The 17,291-nt window shown below is 52.1% G+C and overlaps 1 protein-coding gene across 13 annotated transcripts in view; it reads left to right on the forward strand.

Annotated features, from left to right (window-relative positions):
* The window catches only part of ST3GAL3 (ST3 beta-galactoside alpha-2,3-sialyltransferase 3), a gene marked incomplete at its 5' end in the record, with an annotated part of 200,612 nt that overhangs the window by 176,579 nt on the left and 6,742 nt on the right, over positions 1 to 17,291 (forward strand). For 8 of the 13 annotated variants that reach the window (XM_079697750.1, XM_079697755.1, XM_079697757.1 and 5 more), the window contains 3 exons: positions 87 to 150; positions 1,042 to 1,137; positions 1,423 to 1,609. The exons of 4 other annotated variants lie outside the window; for them this stretch is intronic. In XM_079697750.1, the coding sequence (XP_079553876.1) occupies positions 87 to 150; positions 1,042 to 1,137; positions 1,423 to 1,609 (347 nt within the window). The remainder of the gene's footprint in view (positions 1 to 86; positions 151 to 1,041; positions 1,138 to 1,422; positions 1,610 to 17,291) is intronic. One more of the 13 variants, XM_079697762.1, reaches the window with a different exon arrangement.

Genomic DNA, 17,291 nt, shown 5'->3' on the forward strand with positions numbered 1-17,291 from the left:
TGTGCCTTCAAATCGGCTCATCGGCAAACATCTCATGGGAACCCTTAAGTGACCCTCTAACAGTTGCATCCCTCCTCTGTCCACAGATAATCTGATCAAAGCCATCTTGTCCGTCACCAAAGAGTACCGCCTGACCCCTGCCTTGGACAGGTGAGCCACTCGCTGCCCAGTATCCTGCCCCTCGGCTGCCCAGCGTGTGCAGAGGGGCTGAGGCCCAGCTGGCCTTCCCTGGACCTGGGCAGATTCTCCAGCATACCCACACAGCCACACACGCGTACACACTGGGGTGGGTGAGCAGGGAAGCGGGGCCACCGCACTGGACTGGCCGCCCCCGTGGGTTATAAGCAGTTGGCAAGACATCTCAGTCCTCAGGCAGCAGAGATCCGAGGGTAAGAACTGAACATCCTGGGCTGGGATCAGCTCAGCACTGGGACTGAGTGGCTGGGTGCTGGGGCAGCTGAAGGGGCTTAAATCCAGGAGACAGTGACAGCTCTGAAGCCAACAGACCCTAGGTGGGGGAAGCCCCAGGGTCAGAGGTGTGAGAAGCAAAGTGAGTAGGGTTCTCAGGTGGCTACTGGGTGCATGGGGGCTTCTCAGTTAAAAATAAGTCCAGCCTTGGGTCCTGGAGCCTCCAGGCTCATTCCTCTGTTCTTGCTTCTCTAGCATAGCCCTCAAGGTCAGCCCACTTTTCCCTCTCCTCTGAAGGCGGCCCAAACCCACTAACCCTTGGGGAGTCTTTAACCCAGAATGCCATCTTACCAGAGCTCCTTCCTCACCACCCCAGAGCTAGTGCCCAGGCCCCTTCCACACCCATGTTTTCCTGGAGAAGTGTCAGGGACCAGGGGTATCTGAGAGCCCTGAGTGGCCCAGCTCTCCACAGTGTGGTTCCGGCCTCTCAGAAATGCTGCCAGAAGCTCACTGGTCTGCCTCCTCTGTCCCAGCCCGTGCCTGGCCAAGGGCATGGGGTCAGGGGCCAAAGGGGCAGGGGGAGAGGAGACCTGGTGGACAGCTCTCCAGAGGTCTCTGCGTCTGTCCCCTCAGCCTCAGCTGCCGCCGCTGCATCATCGTGGGCAATGGAGGTGTCCTTGCCAACAAGTCTTTGGGATCACGAATTGATGACTATGACATTGTGGTCAGGTGAGCTCCTCAAAGCAGTGCCTCAGGCACCTTCATGTCCTGGTCCCTGAGCCCACTGAGAACTGTCTGTCCATCTGGCCCACTGGGCTGGAGGTCAGTAGAAGCCTCAAGAAGAACCCTGGGTTGGAGGGCTTTGGAATGGAAAGCCAGGTGGCACCAGGTGGCCTGGGCTCCCTATCCTCTGCATCTGGGGTATTCTGGGGTCATGGTGCCTCCCCACACACAGGCCTACAGACCACGTGCAGTGAGCCCAAGGCAGTCTCTGACTGGGCCCACTCTCTGTAGACTGAACTCAGCGCCAGTGAAAGGCTTTGAGAAGGACGTGGGCAGCAAAACTACACTGCGCATCACCTACCCTGAGGGTGCCATGCAGCGGCCTGAGCAATATGAACGTGATTCTCTCTTTGTCCTCGCTGGCTTCAAGTGGCAGGACTTCAAGTGGTTGAAGTACATCGTCTACAAGGAGAGAGTGGTGAGCTCCCTGTGCCCCAGCTCCTTCCCCTCTTGCCCTGGCCCTGCCCAGCTTCCAAGTCAGCCCCCTTTCCCTGAACCAGGCAAAGAACAAGTAGGAACCTTTCAAAAGAAGCATTAAGGACCCAGATGCAACCAAGGGGCAGAGAGGCCAGGAGTTGCCAAGGCCACTGGCCCAGACTCCTGGAGCTGATGTGCCTGCTATCTGCTACCTGCCTCCAGAGACCCAGGCTGCAGGTCCTTCCTCAGCCTTCTCTAGCCAGACCCCAGGTGCCTCCTCAGCAGTCCCTGTGGGCCCTTCCCTGGCCTTAGCCCCCCGGTATGGAAAGCTGTCACCCGGCTAGACCCAGCTTTACTGCTGATCTTCACAACCCCCGCCCTCACTTTCTACTTGCCCCCCAAGTCCCTCTTACCCTCTGTGAGGTCTCTCTGACTGTGATCGTGTGGGTCCCCCCTCATTCCCAGCCAGGGGAAGAAGGCCTTATTTGGACCCTGGGGCTATTCCACAGGGATAGCAGACCCCTCAACTTGAGGGTGCCAGTTCCCAAACTTGTAAGTCCTGGCCTCTCTCCACTTTGTGCTTTTACCACTGACTTGTGGTTGTGTCCCCAACCTGCCATTGAGTCTGGTTCCACTCTGGAAATGGCCAGATTCTGTACTTATTGGTCTAGGCAGACAAGGGTCTGGGCCCGTTTCTTTAGAGAGTTTATATGGCCAAGTAGGGTCAGATTGCTCCTTACTGGACCACCCAGTGAGTCCCCTCCTGAGTCCTCTGTCTCTCAGCTCTGGGCCAACTTGTCCAGGTTCATTCCCCCTCTCCCCTCAACCAGCTGTCACCAGCCACCCCAGGGGAGGGGCACTGCAGAGTTCAGGCCATTCATCTTCCAACACCCAAGCCTCTTACCAGAGGAGAATGATGACAGACAGCGCTCCGCCTACAGTAAGAAGCTAGTTGTTCTTCTTGGAGGTTTAGAGGAGAGCTGGGGGGCTGGAACAGCTTCTCCTGCCTATGGACGTCTCAGTGCAATTTGATTTAACTCCACAGCCTTTTCCCAAGCAAGGCCAAGTGCAGGCAGTGTCAAGTAGGTAGCAAGCGAGAGCGAAGACAGAAGTCAGGTCCAGAAATTCAGGTAGGTGGGACAGTGGGGAAAGGGGAGCCCATCTCAGAGCCAGGCTGAATGTGGCAGCCAGGGTCCCCAGAGGGGAGGAAAGGGTTTGACCTTAGCCAGCCCCAGCGGCGAGCAAGCCAGCTGCCCACGCACAGTAGACGGCGTGTGGGGGCTGAGGGAACACCCCTCCGTTTTCAGAACCCTAGGACCTGAGCAACTAGTGTCCTCAGAGCCCTTCTCTTTGTCTTGAAGGCAAGAGAATTGGGATCACAGGTAGGCACCTTTAAGGGAGAAATGGGAGGAAATTGGGTCTGCCCTGGGGAACCCCAGAGAGCCTGTGGGCTGCTTCCTCACCCTGCCTTCTGCCCATCTTCCCACCCCCTCCTGGCATATCCTTTCCTCTGCTCATCGACACCTGTCAAAGGAGCTCCTGGAGGGCAGGGCCCTGATCCCCTTTGCTTTTCTTACCCCTCAGTATTGGCTCAAGCACCAGATCCTGCTTCTTGCTGGGCACACTGGGATAGGACAGGCGACCCATATCAGGAGGCCAGGCCAAAGGGTGGACCAGGGCCAGCCAGGTGGGTGTTGTCACACGAGATCCTTCCAAGAACACCGAGGGCAGTTACTTCAAGACTCTTACAAGTCATCCAAGGGAGTCAGGAAAGAAAGGAGAAAAGGAAGGAAGCCAACTAGAGTTGGAAGACTCAGTATACTCAGGCCACTCAGGGAGCAGACAGCAGGGCCTCACTTCTCCCTGAAAGACTCAGGAGCTTACTGCCTGGCCTGGCCTTGGTGGCAGGCCTGTTCAAGGAACTAACTGGAGCAGTTGGGATGAAGAGGTATGGGCCGTGCTCAGGCACACGCTCACTGTGCCGATGTCTGTGTCCTGTTGCGGCCATGCCCCAGGATCTAGGACCAGCCCCGTGGTCCTTGGTGAGGACTCCTTCCCAGGGTTGGGAGATGTGAGTGGAAAGGGGAGAGAGGAGCTGGGAAGGAGTCCTCTGAAGTTCATGAGGCTTCCTTGGCTCCAAAATCAAAGATAATTGGGGCCTTTAGAGTGAGCTGCCAGAGGAAAACCAGTGATGCCCACGGCCTCGCCTGAGTGGGCCCGCCCAGGCCCTTTTGGTTACCCTGGAAGCCTCTTTAGTGCTCTCCTCCACCCCAAGCCCAGGGCTAATGCCTTCGCAGGACCTCTCTCATGCCCTACTTCACTTCTCTGGTGTCTGAGACCCAGGTAAATGTGGAAGAGGCTGCTTCTCTAGGCGCCCTCCTGTCTGGTGCCCAGCTGCAGGCTTGCCCTGCTCCTGCAGTTACGTTTCTAACCATGCAGCCCCTGGACTACTGGAGAGCTCTCTGCACCTGTCTGGAGCCTCACCTGCAGAATTCTGGCAGGAGGCAGCTCTGTGTTTGGGAGCCAAGGCCTAGCTGGGCAGGGCTGGGACAGGTATTAGGCCTCAGTCAGGGCCGCTGCCTGCCGCTCACTGCCTGTGTAACTTCCTGATTCCCAGGAGTCCTGACAGGGTATGAGAAGGGGAAAGATATAGGAAAGGAAGACCAAACAGCCCAAAAACAGCCTGTGCTAGAGCTAACCATGCTTTCTTCATCCACATGGGAGCTGTCCTCTTCACCATTTGTGGCTGTGTGATTTCCTGATTCGCTGGGCAGTAGCACAGCTAACTCTAAACAAGTTACCTCTAAAGGCCCTTTATCTCTCAGATCCCAAGAGGCCAAGCCATCAAGCAGGTGGAGGAGTTCCCAGCAGGCCTTGTGTGCTCGGGGCAGCTCAGAGGAGCACCAGCGGACTCTTGAGTGGGGAAGCTGAGGTCAGGGGGAGGGGAGGAGCTGGGGACATGGAGATGCAGGTATATGTGGGCCATGGAGGGAGGGGCGGCTTCCAGCTCTTGTGAAATTCTTCTCAGAGGCACATCTGGCTCCACCCCTCCACGCGCTTACTCATTTGCCAGACATCGTCAGGTGTTCTGTGTGCTGTCACTGTGCTGCCCCCTGGAAACAGAAAGTCACTCAGTCTAATGGGAGAGACAGTCCCCGAACTAGTTATAATGCAGTGTAGTAGGTGCTGTGCCCTGAGCATCCTCCTCCTGGTGTTTGATGAAGGCTGGAGACGCCCTGTCTGTGGTCCTGAGGACGGAGTCCTGGGACCTGGAGAGGATGGGACATTGAGAGGCAGAACTTCTGGTGCTGTGTCCGCTGCCTCTGCCAGACTCCCCCACCGTGCCCCAGGATGCTGGTGACCCAGCACTTCAGAGCCCCGGGGAGCTGCCTTCCCAGTCCTCTTCATCCTCACTTGGGAAACCGGAAAGCTGGCCTCACTGCTGAGTGGCCTCTAGGCCTGAGGCCTGGGCTGGGTTGGTGGGTGTGGTTCCAACCCAGCAGGCGGGGAGGAGAGGACAAGGGCTAGGGGTTGACCCCTGGACAGCCTTGACCCAGGCCCGACCTTCCAGCTTTTGTTCACTCCTTGGGGAAGGCGGAGGGATCTAAGAGGCCGGCCAGGGCCCCACTTCATGCCCAGGGGGACTGGGCCCTTGAATTTGAGAGACAACGTGGTTGAAGAGGAGAAAGCAGCTTAGGCCTTGGAGTCATACAGACTCGGGTTTAAATTTAGACCCTGTCACTTGTTAGCTGGGTTCTTAGACAAATCACCTAGGCCCCTTAGACTTCATAAAACAGGAGCAGTACTACCCATCTTTCAGGGTTGGTTTAAAAGTTAAACAAGATGAAGTATAGAAGCACCTAGCATAGTGCTTGACACTTAGTAAGTTCTGTCTGTGGCAATTATGAATACTATTTATTATTTTATTATTATTATTGGTGGTGGTGCTATTAGAAAAGCCCAGTTGCACTAGGCAGTGAAGTCTTTGTCTAGACTGTAGGGCCTGACCTAGGAAGTGACCTAAAAGCGGGGGTCAGAGGCCAGACCTAGAGGAAGGAGAGACATGGACCTCCTGGTGAAAGGCCTCAGGGGTGGGCTAGCCATGTAGCACAAGGCAAATGGCCACCAGGTCCCCGCATGTGAGGCCTTATTGGACCAAGCCTGAGACAGGGACTGAACGTCCATCTGCCCCTAAACCTGTGCTCTGTCCAGGCCTGAGAGGGATGCAGAGCCTTAGGATGGGCTCTGCCTAGTGGGAGCTAAGTGTGGACACCACCTTGCCTCTGGGGAGACTCCGTGCAGGGCACCTGGAAAGCGTGGTGAGGCCGGCAGACACCGTTGCCTCCTACTGCTTGACAAGGCCTCTGCTGAGCCAGCTCAATGCTGCGTACCCCACCGTCTCCTTTCCAAACCTCTGAGACAAGCTCTCCTGGATACCATTTCCTTTGCAGCCATTGCCAGTGGACACAGCTCTTTCTCACAGATCCATTGTCCCCTGTGAGGGCCCGGAAGACTCCCTGCACATTCCCCCTCCTGCATCCTGCCCATCGCTCCTCCCCCACCATGAAAGATGCTCAGGGACTGGGGCTCACATCATCATCCCCTGTGCTCCTCTTCATCACTGTCATCCAGAGCCTCTTGCTTACTTACCTCATGATCCTTGTTATTATTCCTCCTCCTATTCCTCCTCCTTTTCCTCCTCTTCCTCCTTCCACCATCCTCATCATAGACGTGATTTATTAAGATCTTCAGTTTGCCAGGTTTCTTTGAATTCCTTTATTCAGTTTTCACCATGACCCTGTTAGGTAGGTACTATTATGATCCCCATCTTGGGGTTTAGGAAACTGAGGCACAGAGAAGATGAGTTACTTGCTAAGATCACACAACTAGTTAAGTGGTAGAGGTGAACTCAGAGCCAGCTCTGGATGCCATCTCCTCCCACCTTCTCAGGAACTGTCTTTTTTCACTGATCTCTTTTCTTACCTCTTTACTGGATCTTCCTCTCACATCTATAAATTTGTTCAGCTTTTTTTTTTTTTTTTCATTTCTCTCACCTCAAAAATGAAAGCCCAGGGACTTCCCTGGCAGTCCGGTGGTTAAGACTCCATGCTTCCACTGCAGGGGGCACGGGTTCAATCCCTGGTCGGGAAACTAAGATCCCGCATGCCACGACGCAGCCAAAAAAAAAAAGAAAGAAAGAAAGCCCCCTCTTCAGCTGGTATCCACCCTTTCTCCTTCCCTTCTTTTTCAAGTTTCTGGGAAGAGTCATCAGCTGTCCACGATACATATCTCCATGTTTTCCCCCTTCTGTTTCTCAACGCTCTCCAGTCTGTCTTCCAAACCTATCCCTCTATGGCAGTGACCTTCTGATTCTAAATCCAGTGGACTCAACCTTGCCTCACTTTAAAGGAACGACTTGTCAGCAAGTATTCAGTGAGCATTTACAGTGTACCGTATGCAATGGTAAGTTCTAGGGATAGTCCTTGATTCTTAAAAACTCCTGGCTAAAATCCTGGGAAGCATGCTCAATTCTTCCATCTCCTCTGCCTTCTCTATTCAGTCATTCAGCCTCCAGATCTGTGGTTCTCCCTTTTAAAAATGTCTTCCTTGGACTATCTCAGCAGCTTCCTATCTCCCTGCATCCAATCAGGCCTCCCTCCAATCCATTCTCCACACCTGTATCCAAAAGAATCATTCTAAAGTGTCTATCTGGTTGGTTCATTCTCCTGCTTAATGGGTCCCTGCTGTCCACATGCAGCAGTTCTCAGAGTGCCTTCTCCTTTCCAGTAGCATCAGTATCACCTGGAAACTTGTCAGAAATGCATTTTGGGACTCCACCTTAGGCTGTGAATGAGAAACTCTGGGGGTGGGCCCAGCAGTCTGTTTAATGAGCCCTCCAAGTGATTTGGATACAGGCTCAAGTGTGAGAACCACTGGCCTGCAGGGTAAAATTCCAATTCCATAGCATAGCGCTCCATGCTCTGGGCCCTCCAACCCCTTCCTTGTCCTGACTGCTCCTTCTTGCACCCAAAATTACTCTCCACTCTGCCCATACCAAAGTCTATGCCCATTTCACACCTCCATGTTTTGTCTGCTTCCCTTCCCAAGGCTGCATCAGATGCTCCTCTTCTGAGCTCCCAAGACACTCATCACTCTGTTATGCATAAGGGTTCTCTTATCCATCAACTCTTATAAGCCCCTGGAGGGCAGGGACTGTCCTGTTTATCTCTGTAAGCCCATCACCGCCTGCAGTGTTTGAGACAGAGTTGGCATGCATAAACGAATAAATGAATGCAGAAACTGAGACCCAGAGGAAGGCAGGAACTTGTGGCAGAGTCAGGATTCCAACCCAGATCTTCTGACTCTCAGTGGGGGCTCTCTCCTCGCAAGTAGGCCGCCTCCCTCCTCTGTTGCCCCAGAGATCATTCTTTTAGATTCGGACCCTTGCGTCCTTTTGCTCCCCTATTGCCTCTCCTGGGCACCTCTCTCCTCTTAGCCATGTTTGATCTTCTTTTTGAGGTTCCGAGATCATTCTCCTTGATAAAAAAAGAGTGAAAACTGAACAGTCCCCGGTCTCTGCCTCGTTCAGTTGTCTGTTGGTATCACACAGCCGGCCCCAAGCCGACTCCTCTTTTTGTTCATTGCTTTTTCCAAATATAGCTTTCAAAAAGGTTTTTGACCCTCTCCTCATAGCATGCATCAAAATAAATTCCAAATGGACTAAAAAGTAAAATATAAAAATACAGCCGAGGAAAGTAGTACTTTTGAAGAAAGTAGAATAGAAATCACAGCCCTAGAGGGAAGAGAACTTTCAAGGGACAGAAGTGCTAGGAAAAATCAGATTTGATAATATATGAACACTTTAAACAACAACCAAAAAAGACTGGATACCACAAAACTTTGAAAAGTATGTTTAGGAAATATGACAAATGGTTATTATCATGAAAGGTGACAGGAAAACCATTGGGACCCCAGCAGTTAATGAGCAGGAGACTGAACCGATCACACAGAAGGAAATATAACTAGTAAACAACAGAAATACGTTTAACCTTCCTGGCAGTCAGAAAATTCATGTGAAGGCGACAGGATGCCATTTATCACCTATCATGTCTTCAGAGAATGTGTTTAAATTATAATACATGATTCTGGCCAGAGTGCAGTGACAGGTGCTGTCAAAGGCTACTAGTCAGAGTGTAACTGGGGACAAGCTTTTTGGAAAGGAAATGACGCTTGGCACCAGGAGCCATCACCCAAGGGAAGGAAAAATCTGCCTACAAAGATTTTTATTATAGTGTTATTTATAGTGGCCAAACTCAAATATAACCTAAGGGGTTTGTTATTAAAAGTGTGGTGCAACTAGCCTACGGAGTATAAAGGAGCAGCCCAGTGACCCTGCAGAGGCTGCGGGCACCTGGACCAGCCAGCACAGCCGCTCCCACTCTTGCTCCTTTGGTGTGGGTGGGGCCGCTGAAACAGCACTGGATTCAGTACCAGGAACGGATGCCTCTGCCTCAGGCCCCGTCTCTGAGTTTCATTTTCCTCTTCTGTACAAGGGGGATGGTGGAAGTTCCTCGGGGTGGCTCCCAGATACACTGCTGCAGGGAGCCAGTGGGACAGTGCACTGACAGCCCCTGGCACACTGTGCTCGCTGCAGTGGCGAGCACCTTCTGGGAAGGTCAGTGCTTGCCTTGCTGAGCCCCTCTTCAGGGCTCAGAGGGAAATGCCCACCCCAGTCACATCCTCCCCTGCTAGACCATACTCAGGTACTGGAGACCTCAGAATTTCTTGCCCCAGCAGTGCCAAGCCCACTTCTGTCCTCTTGAGGGTAGAACACACCTCCCTGTGCAGTCTCCAAAGTCCAAGGAGAGATGTTTGCAGAGGCTGTAAGCCGAACATGGATGTGTAAGCTGGGCAGTCCGCACACGTGTGCACAGTACTTCCCACAGCGTGAGATGGGACCAGGGAGGGAAGGGAAGGGGAGGGCAGGCTGGGGCTAGCTCTCCCTACACCATGGGCCAGCACGGGTCTCTGGGAGTCAGAATTCTCAATTCAAACCTGGCCTTCCAGATCATTTTTCAAGGGAGGATAGAATATGTTTAACAGCTTGATACCGTGATTAGTCACTGTCACATATTTGGAATCTAAAACTTAGACATGTGGTATGTGGACATCCATTTGTAATTTTGTCCTAGCCCCACAAATCTTAGGGGTTTGATCCTTCACAGACATGGTGGCAATGGCTGGAGGTGAGGCTGGGTAGACGGGACAGACGGTGAAGGGTCTTGTCAGCCAAAGTCACATCAAGGAGCTTGGACTTTGTCCTGTGGACTAACAATAGCAGAAGCTAACGAGCTGCCTTTGTGCCAAACATTATGTGTGTGACTTGTAACTGTCACGGCACAGAAACACTATGGAGAAGGAGCTAGTCTGATTTCCCATGTTCTTAGATGATGATAATGAGACTTTGAAAGGGTAAAGAACTTTCCGAGGGATACAGAGTTAGTAGTTAGGGTTCAAAAGCAGACCCACAGAATTATTGGGGCAGCCCAATCCGCAAGCAGGGGTGGGCTGAGGAAGGCGGGAAGGAGGCAGTTGTGGGATGGATCTGCACAGGAGCCACAGACCTGGTGTTGCTAGGTTCCTGGGGACCTGGGAGAGGGAACCATCAAGGGAGAGTGAGCATTCAAGTCGGAGTCATTGTGGAGGAATGGTGGTGGCTGGATCCCTTGGGGGAAATGGATTAGATAAGAAGACAACCTTTCAGGGCCTTGGTTTCTGTAAGAGGGGATTAGACCAGATGTTCTTTTTTGTTTTGTTTTTTTTGTGGGGGTTTGTTTTTTTATTGGAGTATAGTTGATTTACAATGTTGTGTTAGTTTCTGCTGTACAGCAAAGTGAATCAGTTATACATATACATATATCCATTCTTTTAGATTCTTTTCCCGTAAAGGCGATTACAGAGTATTGAGCAGAGTTCCCTGTGCTATACAGTAGGTCCTTATTAGTTACCTATTTTATATACAGTAGTATGTATATGTTAATCCCAGTCTCCCAATTTATCCCTCCCCCTGAAAGCAATTTTTTTAAATTAATTTATTTAATTTTATTTATTTTTGGATGCATTGGATCTTCGTTGCTGTGCATGGGCTTTTTTTTTTTTTTTTTTTTTTTTTTTTTGCGGTACGCGGGCCTCTCACTGTTGTGGCCTCTCCCGTTGCGGAGCACAGGCTCTGGATGCGCAGGCTCAGCGGCCATGGCTCACGGGCCCAGCCGCTCCGCGGCATATGGGATCCTCCCAGACCGGGGCACGAACCCGTATCCCCTGCATCAGCAGGCGGACTCTCAACCACTGCGCCACCAGGGAGGCCGTGCATGGGCTTTTTTGAGTTGCAGCGAGCGGGGGGCTACTCTTCATTGCAGTGCTCGGGCCTCTCATTGGGGTGGCTTCTCTTGTTACAGAGCATGGGCTCTAGGCATGCGGTCTTCAGTAGTTGTGGCTCACGGGCTCTAGAGCGCAGGCTCAGTAGTTGTGGCGCACGGGCTTAGTTGCTCCATGGCATGTGGGAGTCTTCCGGGACCAGGGCTCGAACCCTTGTCCCCTGCATTGGCAGGCAGATTCTTAACCACCACACCACGAAAGCAAGTTTTTTTTTTTTTGCGGTACGCGGGCCTCTCACTGTTGTGGCCTCTCTCGTTGCGGAGCACAGGCTCCGGACACGCAGGCTCAGCGGCCATGGCTCATGGGCCCAGCCGCTCCGTGGCATGTGGGACCTTCCTGGACTGGGGCATGAACCCACGTCTCCTGCATTGGCAGGCAGATTCCCAATCACTGCGCCACCAGGGAAGCCCCCGAAAGCAAATTTTTTTAAGTTAATTTTTACTGGAGTATAGTTGCTTTACAATGTTGTGTTAGTTTCTACTGTACAGCAAAGTGAATCAGCTATATCCCCTCTTTTTTGGATTTCCTTCCCATTTAGTTCACCAGAGAGAATTGAGTAGAGCTCCCTGTGCTGTACAGTAGGTTCTCATTAGTTGTCTATTTTATACATAGTATCAATAGTGTATATATGTCAATCCCAACCTCCCAATTCATCGCCCCCACCCCCCGCCCAGACCAGATGTTCTTAAAGGTCTCTTTTTGTATGATGGTAATCAATGTTTTGAGGGTATTTGCTGTCTGAAATATTATAGAATATATTTGTACAGAAAGTAAATGGCTTATATATAACAGAGACTCATGTATTTGTTGATTGGTTGATCCAGGTTAATCATTAGTTCTGAAATATTTTGTACATCTGTAAATAGCTCTCTTTTCAAGCTCTACTTCATTTTACTTATAGTTTCCTTAGTATGTCACCTTGCTCTTCCTCCCATTTTAAGTTTTATGCATGTGAACATTTTGGGGATATGTCTTCTATGTATATATTTTAAATAAGTATAGCAGATGTTTTAAACCTCTTTTTTGCTCTTTCTCATATCATAATAATTATACCATGTATTGAGATATTTGTACACAGCCCTGTCTTTCCTCCTGGATTATAAACTCCTTTTGAGTAAGGAGAAAAAAAAAAAAAAAAAACAGACCGGCGCTCTTAATGATCCTGACAAGCTGTCTCAGTGGGCGGTGGAAAGCCTCTGAAGATTTTAGCCCTGAGAGTGTCAAGATCAGATTTGTGCGGAATTGAAGGAAGGCACGATGGAGGCAAGGAGGTCTGGTGGCTCCTGGAGTGACCCCAGTGAGCTGGTGACCTGTTCTCAGGCAGTAGTAGTGAGGGGGTGGGGGTGTAGGCAGGAGTGACCACACCTGCCCTTACTCCTGGCTGCAGAAAGCCAGCCATGGTCAGGCTCTCCACTCCCAGACCTCTCATCTTGGCATGCAGACTGCTTCTCTCCCCACAGAGAAGGAGGAAGAGGCTGCAGGAGAAGCAGCCTGCAAGGGCGTGGGCAAGCACTGTGGGAGCCCGGCTGGGCAGGTACTTCTTCCCAGATGCTTCCCCCCCGTTGCTCCTGGCTGTTCTGACAAGAGTAGAACACGTTGCGTCAGCAGGAGACCAGCGGCTCCATGCAGATGAGCTGGGTCCAGGCTGGACTGAGGCAGGGACATTCCTGGAGGAGGGATTCAACCAAGCGTGTGGCCCACAGGTGGCCTTGAGGAGAGGTTTGACCATTCCAGGCCAGCGTCATTGGCTGGCTTTATAGGCCTCTGTGCTGTGTCCTGTGGGTCAGGGAAACGAGATGTGAGAGGCCCTGAGCCGTTTGGATAGGCCTTCTGGAAAAGGGCTGTGTTCTGGTGGCAGGCTTGGCAGTGTCACCCAGCAGTAGGAAGGCCTCCAACACCCACTGCCCTCCTGCAGGGGACCCAAGGACAAAGCTGGCCCCCGTTTGAGTGTGTGTATGTCTGTGAACTGGCCTGTGTGTGGCCTCTAACATTGCTGGCCACACCCTCTGCTTCACTCCCGGCTTCTGTGACACTCAGAATCATAACAGACAAGATTTATTGAGCCCTTGCCATGTGCCAGACATGGTGCCAGATGCTGTAAAATGCACAGCACTTCATTTAATCATCACGGCTATCTGGGAAGTGGTCTTGACGTCCCCGTTATGCACGAGGAACTTGAGGCCTGAAGAAATCCTGTGACACGCCCTGGTTGCACAGATGCAGAATCTGGATGGGGACGTGGGTTTCCCAGACTCCAAGGCCCACAGTCTCCCATGGCATCGCACCCTCCCTGCGTCTCCTCATCGCTCTTACTGTTGGTTCTCAGTCTCCTCCGCAGGCTTCCCTGCTCCCACCGACCCCTTCAGTGTTGGTGTCTATGAGGTTCTCCTCTCTTCTTGCCCCACACAGAGATTCTCAATCTCAGGTCACCAAACGCCCTCGCCTCCAGGGACCCTGCTCCCTTTGGCAGTGGTGTGCGGCGTGTTGTGTGTGTGTACCTGTGTATGATTTTTCTGAGACAGGGAGCCATGGCTTTTATTGGAGAGACAGGCTGCAGTTGTGTTTACTTGGTATTTGTCTGACACAGTGATGCCCCAGCCAGATCCTGGTCTTCCTGCTCCTCCTTTCCCTGGGATTCTTGAGGAGGCCCTGCACCAGGACAGTGACAGGTGGGAAAAATAAAATAGCAGTGCCAGCTTCCAGTGCCCTAATGCAGGCTCTCTGAGACTTGAGTCCCAAGCATAAGACTCGTTCCCACCCCCACCGCACCCCCTCCCCCAACCCATCCCAATCTTGCTCTCTGCCCAAAGGCAGTAGGAGCTTCAGCGCTCTTAGAACAGGTGAGCAGAGCAGGGACCGGAATGCCGGGCCTGCTTCAGGGAGGCAAGCTCTGCCTTGGCGTACCCGCCGCTGCCTGGGCACAAGGAGCCAGAAGGAGCTGTATGTGTGCCTGTGACTTTGCATTTCCTACTAGTAAACATGACACACGTATCCTCAAATCCAAGAAGTCACATGAGTTGTTTCCCCTCCTGGGAAAGAGTAAAGATGGGAAGAGAGGCAGAAGCCTCTCCTCCACCCTGGAGCGTTTGTCAGCTTCTCAAAGGGGCTTGAGATCATAAGCTAATTTCCTACCGTTTCACATGGTGGTTACATATGGGACCCTTAAGCACATGGGAAAAGCCAAGAGATGTTGTCTCAGAGAGGGAATCTCGTGTCACAGAAAGACCCAGGCTCTGAAATTGAATCCAGCTCAGATTCTCCCCAGCTGTGTGTGCCTTGGGGCAAGGGCCCTTGCCTCTCTGATCCTCAGTCCCCTCTGTGAAACAGGATGCAGGGCACCAACCGGAGTGACCCCTAACTCACCTCAGCACTTCTGGCGGGTAGAAGGGACGCCCCATCCATCCTTGACTAGCCCCCCAGACCTCCTGAGGTGGGAACAGCAGTGCTGATAATAAATGGTGTGGCAGAAAGAACACCCATCCTGGCATCATGACATTGGGTTTGCATCTTGGTACAGACTCTTACGTGACCTTGAACACGTTGCTTCATCTTGGGTCCCGTACCTGTGAAGTGGGTGAAAGTTGAAGAGACATAAGTAATATCGATGAAAACCAGCCTGTAGCCTCCACACCCCCAGCTGTGCCATTACTGTCTCTCCCTTCCCGAGCAGCCCCTGCCCTTCCTCCTCTTTAGGGGTATGTGGGCAGGCGTGGGCAGGGACCCAGGGTTGTAGGGTGCGGGGAGGACATTGGGGCCTCCTGGGCTCTGGAGAAGGGACGGGGGCTGTGCTTTGCTTGGCACAGGCTGGTACCTGCCATTCCTTTCAGTACATGTCTGATCCTCCTAGGAGGGGCTTCTCCCCAGTTCTGCATAAGATCTTGGCCATTTCTCCACCGTTCCCTTTCCTGCTGGGTCTCACTGTCCCGACCTTTACCCCCTTACACACACACACTTCTGGACACAGAGGGAGGCACAGGAGGAAGCCAGTCTGGGGTCTGCTGTCTCATCTCACTGGGGCTGAGACCCAGCAAAGTTGGCCCTAAGGGCCCATCCTTGAGCTGACGCTTGGAGGACGGATAGAATTTGCCCGAGAGAGGTGTTGCCAGAGACGGGGAGACGTGAGGAGGGGGTGGCTGGAGCAGACAGTCCATTGAAGGCCACAGAAGACAAGCCTGAAGAGATGCTGAGGGCAGTGGAGGAGCCGGGATGGAGTTCATGTTACACACCAGCGCCCGGTGCTGCGCTGCTGGGCCACAGAAGTGAATCAGATGTGAGCCCCTGGCCTGGGGCTAATGGCGGTGGTGATAGTAGCTGACCAGTGACTGTGAGCTGGGCACTCAGCCTGAATTATCTCATCGAGTTCTCACAACACAAGATAAATACCCTTAGTATCCCTGGTTTATCCATAGGGAAATGATAGTTTTCTTGCCCAAGGCCTCCACACAGTTGAGTGACCAGAGCTGAGTTTGGATCTGGGCCCAAGGATCTTCTGTCTTAGTCAGCTCATGTTGCTATAACAAAATACTACAGACTGTGTGGCTTATAAACAACAGACATTTGTTTCTCACAGTTCTGGAGGCTGGAAGTCCAGGACTGGCGGACTTGGTGTTTGGTGAGGGCTTCCTGGTTCATAAATCATTATGTCCTCACTTGGTGGAAGGAGCGAGGGATCTCTTGGACCTCTTTTGTAAGGGCGCTGATCCCATTCTTGAGGGCTTCACCCTCAGGACCTAATCACTTCTCAAAGGCCCACCTCCTAATACCATCACCTTGGGCATTAGGTGTTCAACATAAATGAATTGTTGGGGGATGGGCCACAAACTTTCAAAGCATAGCAGATCTTTTTTTATATAAATTTATTTTATTTATTTATTTTTGGCTGCGTTGGGTCTTCATTGTTGTACGCGGGCTTTCTCTAGTTGCGGTGAGCAGGGGCTACTCGGTGTTGCAGTGCGTGGGCTTCTCACTGCGGTGGCTTCTCCTGTTGCGGAGCACGGGCTCTAGACGTGCGGGCTTCAGTAGTTGCGGCACACAGGCTCAGTAGTTGTGGCTCATGGACTCCAGAGCGCAGGCTCAGTAGTTGTGGTGCACGGGCTTAGTTGCTCCGCAGCATGTGGGATCTTCTCGGACCAGGGCTCGAACCCGTGTCCCCTGCATTGGCAGGAGGATTCTCAACCACTGTGCCACCAGGGAAGCCCCTATAGCAGATCTTAACTCCATATTTTATCGCCTCCCAAAGGTTAGAGGTCATTTCTACCTTGGGATGAAGGTATTCAGGAAAGACATGAGCAAGGAGAAGATGCTGAGTCTTAAGAAACAAGTAGGGTGGATCAGGTGGGTGGAGGCGGGGAGACCATTAGAGACAGAAGGAGCAGCATCAGCAAAAGAATGGAGGCACGAATCAGCAGATGCGGACTTAAGATGGGCTGAAATGAAAACTGGAGCAGCAGGCAGGGTTACTGGCTAAAAAAACTCTGATCTCCTGTGGGCAGTGGTGATGTGATCCGGTTTGTATATAGAAAGATCATTCTGACAGAGAGCAGAAAGTGGTTTGGGAGGCAGAGGTGGCCCATTCTGGGCACTCATTTTGGGTGAATGGAACTCAACAATTATTTTGTACTTTTCCAGTCACTCTACTGGGCTCTGGGGGCGGTTAGTGGCCAACAAGACAGACACTGTACATGGCCTCGTTATAATAGTCCATTTGAAAGATGATGAGACCTGGACTCTAGGTGGTAGCAGTGGGCTTGGGAGGAAAGGATGGATCTGTGGGATTCTATAGAAAATAGAATCGAAATGACCCAGATGACCAGTAGGACAGAACGGGCTGGAGAGATGAAGAGGGATGCAAAGTCGATTCCCAGGCTTCTGGTTTGGAAGATGGAGTGGACAGCAGAGGTTAGGGAACACAGAAGGAGGAGCAAATCTGGGGGAACCAGAAACAACTGAGATGTCCAACAACAGAGGGGTTGCTTACATAGGCTATGGGACATCCCTGGGACATCTCTCCAGCCTACAGCGTTGGTTTGTGACTTTCTCCAGCAGTACTCAGGAGCCCAGTTGTAAGGGTGGGAAAGGTGGATGTTCGGGTTGATCTAAGTTCATGGTTCCCCTGGGCTAGGACAATAGAATGACAAGGGGCAGGGAGTTGAGGGTGCTCACGAGAGAGTGGCTGAAGCGATATACTCAAGGGACTAGACCAGGGAGGGCTCGTGTACTGAACAGAAAGGCAGGGCTGGGAACTA

The sequence above is a fragment of the Hyperoodon ampullatus genome (assembly GCF_949752795.1).
Source record: "Hyperoodon ampullatus genome assembly, chromosome: 2".
Lineage (NCBI taxonomy): Eukaryota > Metazoa > Chordata > Mammalia > Artiodactyla > Ziphiidae > Hyperoodon > Hyperoodon ampullatus.